This window comes from Amblyomma mixtum, chromosome 8 (assembly GCF_055824585.1).
Source record: "Amblyomma mixtum isolate Tamu chromosome 8, ASM5582458v1, whole genome shotgun sequence".
Classification (NCBI taxonomy): domain Eukaryota; kingdom Metazoa; phylum Arthropoda; class Arachnida; order Ixodida; family Ixodidae; genus Amblyomma; species Amblyomma mixtum.
In genome coordinates this window covers 113,771,721-113,784,361 of record NC_143019.1, presented here as the reverse complement: position 1 = coordinate 113,784,361, position 12,641 = coordinate 113,771,721, and the positions used below count along the sequence as shown (strand labels likewise).

At 46.9% G+C, this 12,641-nt stretch overlaps 1 protein-coding gene across 1 annotated transcript; it reads left to right on the top strand.

The window, feature by feature from the left end:
• The first annotated feature begins 3,270 nt into the window (after positions 1-3,270).
• LOC149334000 ((3R)-3-hydroxyacyl-CoA dehydrogenase-like) lies at positions 3,271-12,209 on the top strand. The gene is made up of 3 exons (XM_089556167.1): positions 3,271-3,421; positions 7,313-7,506; positions 11,793-12,209. The coding sequence occupies exons 1-3, from the start codon at positions 3,271-3,273 to the stop codon at positions 12,207-12,209; spliced, it is 762 nt and encodes a 253-aa protein (XP_089412293.1).
• The last annotated feature ends 432 nt before the right edge of the window (positions 12,210-12,641 follow it).

Here is a 12,641-nt window from a genome sequence, read left to right as displayed (position 1 = left end):
ACTCTTTATAACTTAGTGCAGTAGAGACCAAGATTTGGTTACACAACATAGCGAAACGGTGCCATTGCAATAATGCTTTTGCGATGTATTTTCCTAGTCGGTTCCTACCTGTTTTCAAAGTGATAAAATTTGATTTGTGACCGCTTTCCGGCGGCGTTCCTGCCGCTCGTTTGAAAACCACGCACGCAACAATAAATATTTTTCATGGTTCATTGATGTCCTCAAGTTAGAGCGGCAAGCCATGGTGTTTAAAATCCAACTGTCATCCTGTGCGGAGACACTTCTCGGTAAAACGATGATCCCCAGTGTGCCCATGCCGGCTTCTTGAAGACCTTCAACCGCCTACGACATCGGTACTACTGGCGTGGGATGTACCGTTATGTGCGTAAGTTCGTTCAGTCCTGCACCGCATGCCAGCGCCGAAAAAACCCACCTCGCCGACCCGCCGCTTCTTTGCAACCGCTGCCTTGCCCGGCGCAGCCCTTCGAGCGTGTTGGCATCGACCTCTACGGCCCTCTCCCCAGCACATCGGCCGGCAACCGCTGGATCATCGTCGCCATCGATCATCTTACCCGCTACGCCAAAACTTCGCCTTTACCATCTGGTACCGCCCACGACATTGCATCTTTTATCCTCCATCGCATCATTCTTCGCCATGGTGCTCCCAAAGAGATGCTGAGTGATAGAGGTCCAGCCTTTCTGTCTGAAGTTGTCGAAGCTCTCCTTCAGGAATGCAACATCGTCCACCGCACCACCTCTGCCTACCATCCGCAGACAAATGGCCTGGTTGAGCGTTTTAACCGCACTCTTGGCGACATGCTGGCCATGTATGTGGCTTCCGATCACTGCAACTGGGACCGCGTTCTACCCTTCGTCACCTATGCTTATAACTACGCTGCTCAAGCCACCTCCGGATTCTCTCCATACTTTCTCCTCTACGGCCGTGAGCCTTCTTGTACTATGGACACCATTCTCCCTTACCACCCTGATGCTTCTGAATTTACGACTCTTTCTCAAGCCGCCACTTATGCCGAAGAATGCCGCCAGCTTGCCCGGTTTTCACTTCACACGCCCAGCAGCTGCAGAAAAGCACCCGTGATCCTTCTGACCTTCTTCCAACTTATCGTCCTGACTCTTTGGTCTGGCTCTGGGTCCCTTCCTCAAGTCCCGGCCTTTCTTCCAAACTTCTCAGCAAGTACCAGGGCCCCTACCGCATTCTTAAGCAGACATCCCCCGTCAATTACCTCATCGAACTCTTTACACCGTCTACTGATCATCGTCGCCGAGGCCGTGAAATTGTCCACACCGACCGCCTCAAATCATACTACGACCCCGCCACCGTCACATCACCCTAGGCCGCCAGGATGGCGCCTTTTCGCCCGGGGAAAGTTGTAAGACAGGCCTTCGGCTCCCGAACCTTGGGCGGCTGGCGTAAGGAAGAAGAGGACGAAGACAGCGGCGCCGACGCTCGTGCGTGTGCGCTGATCGCTGCCGCTGGGACTGATCGCTGCCTCTGGACTGAGCCGAGGCGTACCGCTAGCCGTTCGCGACGCAGCGCCTTCGAAGACTACACTACACTACACAAGCAAGGCTGGACTTTCTCCTTTTGAAGCGAAGATGCCTTCTGCTTGAAGCAGACCAGACAAGGAGATAAAAAGGATAATGCCGTCCGCGCACCCTAAAATGCTGAGAAGACACCCTACCACAGGGCAGAAGGCATCGGCGTGATTACGCGAGGCTGAAGAAAAAAAAAATAGCTGAGGCCAGGGGATCCCACAAAGAAAGATAAGTGACTAAAGTTGTTCCTGGGATAGAGATCTTCCCTTTTGTGTTCTCTGCACTTTTGATAATGCAGTATCGTTAAAATTAACGATACTCAATAAACGTATTTTTGATACCGATACTGAGATACATTCATTTTTTTCTAAGCGATACCGGTACAAATACACAAAATATATAGAAAAAGACTAATACATGCAGTGGCGGTCCTAAGGGGGGGCGGGGGGGCGGAGGGGGCGGTTGTCAATACTCAATACTCAATAAACGTATTTTTGATACCGATACTGAGATACATTCATTTTTTTTCTAAGCGATACCGGTACAAATACACAAAATATATAGAAAAAGACTAATACATGCAGTGGCGGTCCTAAGGGGGGGCGGGGGGGCGGAGGGGGTGGTTTCCCCTCCCCCCCCAAAAAAAAACACTTTGCACATTTTCTCGAACATGCGTTTTTGGGCGCTCATAGGGCGAGATGTAATTTTTGACGTAGAAATGGAAAGCTTTTTCGTCTGTGATGCGTCAAGTGGTCCCCTACTTTGTACGTTCACCTTGTTAGCGGCTGACTTATTCCACACAATTCCACGTTTTACACGTTGATAGTTATACGAGCACAATTCGTAGGGATTCTCGAGGTACCGTGTTCCTGCTGTGCCCCCACCGTGTTATTGCCCTGGCGCCGGTGCGGCGACGACGGCGGTGCCATTCACCTGAGGTTGCGGTGGCCACCAACCTTGTCGGGGCTGCAAGGAGACACGGATTCAAGTCTTTATCCCACCATGGGACACAGCGACGCCAGCCAGGGTATAATACCTTTTGCTGGCGTGACAAGGAGCGCCGACCAGCTGCCTTGTCGGAGGGGACCAAGAGCCCCTTCCCCGAAATGTGTAATGAAGGCGGCAAGGCCCGCTCGTGAAATGCCCCCCTTGGACACGCCGTGCTGGAATATCTCAGCCGACGACCTGCTTTCCCCAAGTATCTAAATGGATATTGCTTACGTAATCGCTAACATTCAAGGAAAGAGTTATGATATAACATCTATATCGTTCGCCATTTATTTTTCAGCAACAAGGCGCAGAAAATTTGTGTAAATAAAAGAAATAAAAAATTGTTTGTGTTTTTCTTTCTTTTTTTTTAGTATACGGGTCTGACCCCCCCCCCCCCCCCCCCCTAAAATCACTCTCTGGGACCGCCACTGGATACATGTACATTCTATACTGCTTATGCCCGCTTTTTAGTCCTCACATAGCAGCGCCCGCAGTAGCTTCCATTGTTGAAACGGATTACCGCAGGAAGCGAGCTGGCGTACGTGCTGGGTGAGTGACTTTATGGCCGCGGCGGATGAACAACGGATGCAGCTGCAACCATTTTGCAGAGGTTTCCCGAGCATATTACAGCCGGTGAGCCCTCATAGACTACACGGGAAGACGAGAAGAGCGCACGAGCGGCGCGTCGAAAACACAACTCGAGGAAGCAGGCCGTGGTGTGCAATGTCTTTGAGTGGAAGGCTGGCACTAGTGACGGGTGGCAGCAGCGGCATCGGAGAAGCCGTCTGTCGCATCCTGGCTGCCCAGGGTGCAACAGTGGTGGTCGCTAGCAGGCGTGTTGATGCAGCCCGAGAAGTGGCGCAGTCCCTTCCAGGTGAGTATGCATGAAGGAATTTTTGTACGAATTTTCTTATATTGCTGGCTTTAAAAGTTTCGATATGACGCCTTTACTAAGTATGACATTAATTTTATGAACCTGAAGTCAAGTGCTTCGTCTATGAAGTCCGACATTCTCCCTTGGAATGTTTTGATGTTTTACGTGATAAAACGTGAAGTGTCACGCGCAGAACAGAGAGCGTGCCATTGTGTAGGGAGATGGTAGTGCTTCCCGCAAAATTGTGGCACATGTATTCGTCTTCCCTCTGTGTGGAGAAATTCCTTACTCATTCACGTGGTTGTAATCCTGCACGAAGGTAAAAGGTTGCTCTGGAACGAGTCCCGAGCGAAGGCAGTAGAAGGTTTGTTGCCTCCTAGCGCCTGGTGACCTGGCACGCATTCTGCACGCACGTGGAGATTGAAGTTCTGGAGCATCCAAAAGGTCAGTTGTGAGTGTACGACAGTGGGGTATTGGTGGTAAGGTAGCAGACGGTGCTCTAGCTGTTCACGTGCACTTATTTTAATCGCGGAAGCTGAGGTATGGCTTCAGCGATCACTTTCATTTCATCTGCTGTGGACAGGATCTTTGGCATCAACATTAACTTTCTGAGAATGCGAACCCAAACCCGAACTCGTAACTTTCGATTAGTAGGTTTCAGTTTTGCTTAGCAGGACACATCTTAAAAAACACCGTCTGGCTAACATAGACCGTGACCCGCAGGAAGCTGTACTGCTATTCTTATGCGTAAACGAAACTGTCGTTTTAAACTTTATTAAACAAGCCAGATGTATCAGAATTCACGCGTTCATGTGTTTGTCTTCCAGTAAACGTGTCTAGGAAGCCTGGATAGAAAGCAGGATATGTTTCACAGTTTCAGTCGAGCCGCAGTTGTCAGAAAGCAGACTGTTCATTTTGCCGGAACGGTATCGTAGGCCATTTGTAAATGCATCGTTTAGGGGAAGCCCGTGATAAAGTATTTCCAGATGGCGAGGAATTCTGGTTGGGAGTCTTGATTTGAGATGTGGGTCGACTAAATAAAAAAATTGGCAGTGATGTGTCCGCAAGCTCCACAGCCGAAACGTTTCTTCGGGAGAAAATCTTTTAGCCATTTGGGACGCATCAGATTCCGTGAAGAAAGTCCGAACGCATCTTCGATGTTGGTGGCCTTTAACGGTGGCCTTTACCGCTTCATCTGCTTTTCCATTCTGTCTCTCCTTCGTCTTTTGTCTCTCCGTCCATTCATTCACTCCTCTTCCGTATTTATCTCCCAAATTCGCGTCCTCATGCAGAAAAACAAGCCAGCGATTTTTAAACACCCGCTAAATTCTCGGTTTAATAAGAAAGTTTCTCTCTCGCTTTCTCAAATTTCTAAGATCTAGAGGGTCAGAGGAGGATCCGGTTTTCAAACATCGCAGGAGACATTCGAAAACGGCCAACCCAGCTGTCGAAAAGGACATTTTTCTGCGAGCCTAGAAAACTCTAATCTGACTGTTATCTACTTTAAAAACTCTAAACAGACTGTTATCGGTGTTACGAGATTTTGTCCTGTAATCTGGCTCTACAGTAAGTCAGTGAACAGTGAGATGCCATGTGCAATGTGCTCAACTAAGCGACAGGAGCCTGGACGATGCGGGTAAAGAAATATCCTGTGTGAACAGCCTGCATAGACCGATGTGTATAGCCTTGAACTCGTAAAGCACATCCCCTGTTCTGAAAGCAGTCCTCTCTTCTGCGTTCGTCAACGTCAATCTGCCGGTACTAGCTGCTGAAAATGAACTTTTGGTTGAAAGTTCGCACTTGTCGTCCTTCGTCGTCCCTTCTGCAGTATTGTTTGCGCACCCCTATGGGAAGATGTACAATCAACGAACCCCCTTTACAGCTTCGCTATTGGCTGGAGGCGGGTGTTTATATCCGGGGACGAAATATACTACGCGTGGCAGCAGCGATTCAGGGGGCCGTAGATTCTTACCCAGGGGTAAACACCTTTTTTGTCGGCGCTATTGAGCCAGTGGTTGTAGACGTAGATTTTTAAAGTGATGTCCTTCTTCAGTAAGGCGGAAGGGGTTGGCCATGAAATGCGGGATGACTAGACGATGTCATCGAGGCTTTTTTCTGCTTGTTGCCGTACTGAGTCGTACTATTTGTAAGGTACACAATGGGAGGACTCTCGCAAAGGTCGACTTCCTTTATGTTTGAGAGCCTTTTGTTTCACATAGGGTGTTTGCATAATCCGTGAAGACGACGAGAATTGCTTGCTACGCTCCAGAAGAGTTCTGAACCTTGCTTTATTCCCTTGCCACAATGCAGGTTTTACATGAATCTCCGTTGAATTTGCTGGCTGTATAGGAAGGCACCTTTATCTCAGAAGATGTGCAGCTCAAAGCGTTATTAACTTGATAATCTTGTAAAATGAAGCCATGATTGCACCCTCGTTGATGTGCTGGTTCGACGCCGAAATTAGTGGCGCCAACTTCTATCAAAGCTACTATCAGTCGAAGGTGAGCCCCGGATAGTCACTACGATCAGTTTGAGAGCAAGAGGAGTAGTTTACCTACAGCGACTCTAGTAATATCAGCCAGTTAACTTGCACTAACGGACATTATGATGCTTATTGTAGGCAGAATGGTAATGAGATTTTCAACAATCCGTAACTGCCTTGGCATTCCAAGGCTTCCTTTTTTGTCTGTGGCAAACATGTTGAAAGCACATAGACTGTGATTGAAGGTTAAGTACCCTGCCATTGTCTCCTGGCATGTCCATCTCGAGGAGGACGCCATGAGAACCTTGATCCGAAACTATGAAAGTGCAAAGGTAAGTGCGTTCTTGAGTCGGGACTCCAACTTTATATCTCTTCCCCAATCGGCGTTATCGTATGTTCTCCATCTGTGAGAACCTTTGATGCTGCCCAGTTCGGCGCCACTTTATTCAGCCCTACCGCTAGCTGCCCGCTCAGAATAGAGTAATCTGCGCTTGTGCCTGTGAGCGCGATTTCGCTGTCACCGTCTAATGATGCTTGTCGGTCGGCAGTGATCGTCGCCTTGTTTTTTGTTCATCCCACTGTCAGGTTCCGGCTTCTTTGTGTTGGTTGCGGTTTGTAGCTTCCGCTTGAGGCTGCTTCGTCGAAGGTGAGCCAGGCCGCTGAGCTCTCTGTCGGTAGCGGTGCTAGGCTGGTCCACAGTTGTCGCGTAGTCAGGGCTTTTTGGTTCCGACGACGAACAGTTTGGAACCCTGAGCTGACAGAAAGCACATTTAAATGGTTGCTGCTTTTATTTTGCGCAACGTGGAATAGGCGCGCAATACCACCAAGATCAGTGTACGGATGACATCAAGGCGAGTTAAATCGTCGTGGTGATGAGGACCAGGAGCTGCGGGAGATTCCTCGTAATGCTCGATCTTTTGTGGTCATTAACGAACTCGCCGGGGCACTCTATCGATGTTGAGCCCCCAGTGTACAACTTGTCTGTGCGGGCAGTACCCTTAGATGCGCCCTGCTTTTTCTCAAAGTGAGCCCGCAGAAGCGATGTTTAAAGGCTGCAGTATGCCCAACTATTCAATATATTTCAATAACAGCAATTTAAAAAACTGCTTAAGACTCCTGCTTATGCGTGCTGTTTAGCGATCAGGATTAGCTGTCTTAATTGCCCAAGAGCTTACCCGTTGAATCTATTCGAGTTCGTGAGCTGCAGACATACTTTTGCAAACGCGTTTGTTGTCATGAAACTTTAGCTCATTCGACGCAGTATCAGCGCATCGGGCTGTTTAGCAAAGGGCTGTTTGGGCGCTCTTTGCATTTTTGCACTGCACAGCATCCTGGTCACAGGAGAATCTGAGAAATTTTATACATGTTTGCTTGCATCGCTCATGATGCCAGTTGTTACCTCTACGCAGGCGGCGCGAAACACTGTGGCATGCGTGTTGACGTTGGTGAGACGGCGTCAGTGGAAGAGCTGTTCAGCAACATTCGCGCCATGTTCCCGCAGCCGCTTAGTATCGTCGTCAACTCCGCCGGAGTCGGTGGCTTCTCAGCCATCGTTGATTGCACTGATGACCTGTTCGATGAAGTCATCAGGGTTAACCTAAAGGTGAGATTTCAGAGGCGAGGCTTTCCATCTTTCCCTGTGGGAAGCGATGAAGACTGCTCATGACATGAAGGGTGAAATGTATAAACCTCCGTGCACTCAGGTTTTGTAGTTCTCCTTAAGGAATGAAACACTGTCAAAATTGTTACGGAGAAAGTACACGAGGCCCTCCTTTGGAGGTGACAGTGTTGCTTTGGCAAGAAAAGTATACGTATCTTTTAACCATGACAGAAAGAGCAGGCCTATGTTTCTGCTTGCAGAAAAAATTTGCACTTTGAAGTCGTAATTAATGCAGAAATTTTTACAGCGCAATTTCTAATATAAATATCCCCCTCTTCATGCACACCGCCCGCAATAAAGAGTGGAAAATGCTACAAAGCTGTTAGTGGTCATCGCCTGAACACTGTTCGGACGCGAAATCTATTGCGTCTTGCAGTGTTCTCGATGCTGGAAGCTATGACATGCGAAGCTCGTATACCCTTAGCTGCTGCTCATGTTGTTGGAGTCTATGTTTGTGGCTAAATTGGGTCGTAGTGCACCATATATTGAGCTTTTTGACATGCGTTCTGGAGACTGTGGAAACAGGTCATATTCTACGACATACCACCTACGGAACTACGACAAAAACCGAGCGCAAAACCACTGCTTCTTATAAAAAACAGTCAAAGTGATAGAGTACAGGCTCTGGCTTAGACGTCAATTTACCGACTAGTGACGGGGTGCTGTGAAATGTCCTATGAAAGTTATGACCTCTAAGAAAGGAATTTTCCGGTTTTAGATTGGTAAGAGCCACCAAGTTTATTAACGCATTACCATTATTGAATAACGTGTCAAAGACGGCTAGCTGTTGGCAAGGTGAGGCCAGTTCGTTCAACACATCAGAGTAGAAACGACGTCATTTCGCTGCACGAAGGTGCAGCTCCTCATAGTGCAGGCATTTCTCACGGTGTATATGTGAAATGTGAGGGACTTTAAAGATGCTTGCCTGTAATATACGCTCGGGCAGATTTCGGGAACCACTTGGATAGCACTGTTAGAGTGCCTGGGAAAAGAGACGCCAGTGATATGGTCAGGCTTCTGAAGGATGTCTTTAGCAAGGATTTCTGGTTTGAGAGGTATCGCTTCAAGCGCGGATGGTAGATGGCATATCAGATGGACTTCCGCATCTTTAAAGCCTAGGCCGGCTAAGAACCGATTTGAATGTGAATTTTCGTTTGGAACATTTGTTTAAGTGGACCCTGAAATGATTTTGGCGTTGATAGGGTGACACCTCATCGCGCGTTCTGAGCCGTCCCCAGCCCAGTGACGTATGTAGGGAATCTGGGCGTTCCTTCTCACTGGGGATGTCCCAGTGAAGTGGGTGAGATGAGGCGCGGCGGGGTGCAGTCATGACCTGTTTTCTTTATTATTTAGTGGCAAGTAACTGTGTACTGTTCAGAGGACAGAGGAGGAACGCCATTTTTAACGGTCGATCTGTTCGGTGTTCATGACGCTCGTTTAAGTGTTTGCGGTTTTTTGACGAGTGATACAAAAGCATTCATATGTGCTCTGCGCCGAACGCCACCAAAGATAATTTCATGGTCCTTTGAGGAAAGAACATATCCCGAAATTGGGTGACGACGCGCCAGGTTTTAACAGAGAACACAATCTTAAAAGAGAGTCCTGCACTCCTCGATCATCTTTTGTCTAAAGCGATCATCACTCTTATGTTTCGGGACAGAAATATTGATTTTATTCATACACTGCGCGTTAACAAAAGCTAAAAATGGCGCCTTCGAAATAAGCCTTCCCGTCTAGTCGTGCATCTATATATATTAAAGGAGGAAAAGCTTCCTATTTGGAATTAGCCTGAAGCTGGGCGCGAGCATAACATAGCAGATTCCACGACGCCGTAACTGCAGTGCATAACATCGCTAGTTTCACTTAGAAGTGTATTTACATTTGCACGTTTCTCAGAGGTGTAGAATTTGAAAAATAAAAGGCCGGGAACTATCTCATTCGGCGCGCATCTGAAGCACGCCATCAGTGAAGAAAGAAATAAGTATAGAGAAATGGCACACCGGAGAGTGCATATAATTGCTGCTCACTGTAAATGCATATTTATTTATTTATTGCATACAGGAGGGCTCGAAGCCCATGCAGCAGTGAGATACAAAGACAAAACATTACTATGTTAAAAAGCAAATTAAAATGCCAGCAAAACAAAATACGAGCAGCAGCAAATGACTGGTAACACAACAAATACAACTATACATGATATCTTATAACGTGAAGAGATAGTACATTATAAGCTAACAAACTGTTAAAATTAGTAATTGTCTGCCGAACAAAGGGTCCTAGAATAAACTGTTCTTTGCTAAGTACGAGGCAGGAGAAAGGGGATGAGAATGTCAGGTTTGTCTCGTTCTTGATAATTTTCGGTAAGGTGAAGAATTTATTGCAAATTCGTGGTTAACTAACAATTAAGAACTATTTAAACGATGAAATTTGCGGCGGGACTAAAGGGTTAGGATCAAATTCGAATGCATTAGTGCTGAGACGGAAATAGACCGACTGTAGTGCATGCAAAAAAAAATTAAGAGCAGTGCTTTCATTTGGATTTTCTGAAGTGCTTTTATATTATATGTAGTATGCGGGCCCCAAACAATCCACGCGTATTCGAATTCGGTCCGCATAAAAGTTTCGTATGCTTATCTTTTAACCTGGAATGGTGTACCATTTTGTTTGCGGCGGAACAAGCAGAGCTTTCGCTGCAAGTATTAGAATTGTGGCTATTGAGCTTAAGTTGTTTGTGAATATTTAGATTTAGTTTGAGATATTTAGATTCGTTTATTTTCATAATTCATCGGAACTCAGAAATAAAAAGGGAATTTAAATGGATTAATTTTTTTCCAACAAGTAGTAGGACTGTCTTTTCTCAGTTTAGTTTCATTACCCCTCTGTTATTCTATGAGAGAACGTTGTTAAGGGAAGTGTTTGGCATTACCTGGTCATCTGCATGCATACTAATCGCGAAAGGTTTATTAACCACATCGACAATCTCTTTGCAGTATAATGACGTAGCGTGAGAGAGTCGCTTGAACCCGTTTATGCCCGGACCGCGGAGTGATTTCAATCCACACGCTGTCAGACGGAGTTCTTCCAGTAATTACCCGCGCGCCACATACGCTTCGTTTTACAAAGTGGCAGCTGAGGCAGCTGAAGCCGCTTCTAAGACAGAGAGCTGCTGAGCTCAGGCAGCTGAGGTCATGGTTGATCAAGAAGGCTCCGCGATCCTAAAGAGTTTCAAAAGAATAATTTCCCTTCTTCATGCTTTAGCGGCGTCTGCAAGCTCCACTTATGTGGGTGTAGCGATATTGAAGTCCTGTGGCATGTCTTTCTACCACTTAGGCGAGCTCTACTTCGCGCACGTGCGCTTGACCCTTCCACCATTTATCCCCTTTTCACAACGTACAGCGGCTTATTCAAGGTACAGTCTTTGTCAAAAGTTTAGAGCACAGGGGGTTTGCTTCTAAGCCTTGTAGTGGGACTCCTGAAGCATTCGTGGTAGCCATACCCATTGTATGAGGCAGGAACAGAAATCTTTTTACCTTCAGGAAATTTGGAGCGCTGTAGATACATTACGAACCACACAGTGTGGCTCAGAAGTAAACCCCCTGGGCTCCAAACTTTTGACAAAGGCTGTACATTCAGAGGCTATATGTTCTTTCTCAATGTCGCCTGCAACAGTTAGAAAGCGAAATAAGTACCACCATTTTGTGTCGCGTAGACCGGTACTACTATTTGTTCGAGCGACGCTGTGATGTTAACTTGTGCAATAAGGCGGTACATTGACACACACAAGAGAAAGTGACAAGCATTGGCGTGTTCTGTCTTTTGTGTGTTTTGGTGTGGCGCCTTGCCGCACAAATTAACGCTAAAAAAAAATAGCCCGGAAACATTCCTTACCGCTTTGATCTTCAGTACACTTCTATACATCGCGGGGAAACACCTCAAAAGAGTTTTTATTACAAGTTGTGTGGGCATATCTGTAAATGCTAATGCATGCACGCAACAGGAAAAGCATTCTGAACAGGTTATGCTGAACAAATAGTTCTCCTTCTCTAGCCGTAGCCGAGCAAGTTTCCATTTGTAATGCCATTTATGGCGGAAACAGGCAAAGAAAGCGCGACGTTCAGCATCACTTTATGAAAGCTCCTTTACGAAATGCGCTGCTTTTATTTCGCATCATTTTCCAAGGCAGTGTGTGAAATTCCTCTTCAGAGGCGTTTTTTGCTGTTTCATTCTAGGGTGCCTTCGCGGTAACACGTGCAGCCTGCAGGGAAATGCTCCGGTGTGGCAAAAAACTGCCCGAGGGAGGCGGTGCCATCGTAAACGTGTCCAGCACGTCGGTCAAGCACTGCAGCGTTGGCTATTGCGCGTACTCTTCTTCCAAGGCCGGTGTTGAGGCCCTCACAGAGTCAGCGGCGAAAGAGGTGGCGGCGCACGGCATCCGGTGTAACACCGTGCTAGCCGGATGGACGGAGACTCCAATGACAGCTGATTTCAGCGAAGACCGCACGGCCTTCTTTATGTCCCAGACACCGCAGAAGAGGGCTGCCAAGCCGCAGGAAATCGCCGAAGCTATCTTGTTTCTCTGCGTACCTTCAGCTAGCTCTTATATTACTGGGACGTCGCTGCTAGTGAGTGGAGGTTTTTGCATGTGACTTTGCTTGCCTAAAGACTGGTGCACTGCGAATCCGTGCAGCCGTCGTTAAAGTGACTCTCTCCACCACCAGCAAGCCCTCCACCAGCAACAATTATAGTGATCAAGGGTACAGCAGTTTTTTTGCGGCTAGAAGGGTTAGCACTTCTCCTGGAATAATTAAAGTGAACAATCTTTTCTTTCCGACAAAATAAAATATTTCTTTGGGCTTGGAGGTATAAAGAAAGTTGGTAGAACGAGGCACTCATCCTGCGCAAGATATCAAAGCACTAACATCTCGCTAGGCACTAAATATAGAATGTCTAGACATAATTACATAGATCACACAAGGCATACATACAAAAGTATCGAATTTTCAGTTCGTGCTTAGTTACACTCCGGAAAAATCAAATCATTAAGCCTAACCAAAATGAAAAATTCAACAAAATAAGTG

Coding starts and splice junctions, on each gene's coding strand:
- LOC149334000 (XM_089556167.1), top strand. CDS start 3,271: ATGTCTTTGAGTGGAAGGCTGGCACTAGTGACGGGTGGCAGCAGCGGC. Junction 3,422..7,312: donor AGTGGCGCAGTCCCTTCCAG/GTGAGTATGCAT, acceptor ACCTCTACGCAG/GCGGCGCGAAACACTGTGGC. Junction 7,507..11,792: donor TCATCAGGGTTAACCTAAAG/GTGAGATTTCAG, acceptor GTTTCATTCTAG/GGTGCCTTCGCGGTAACACG.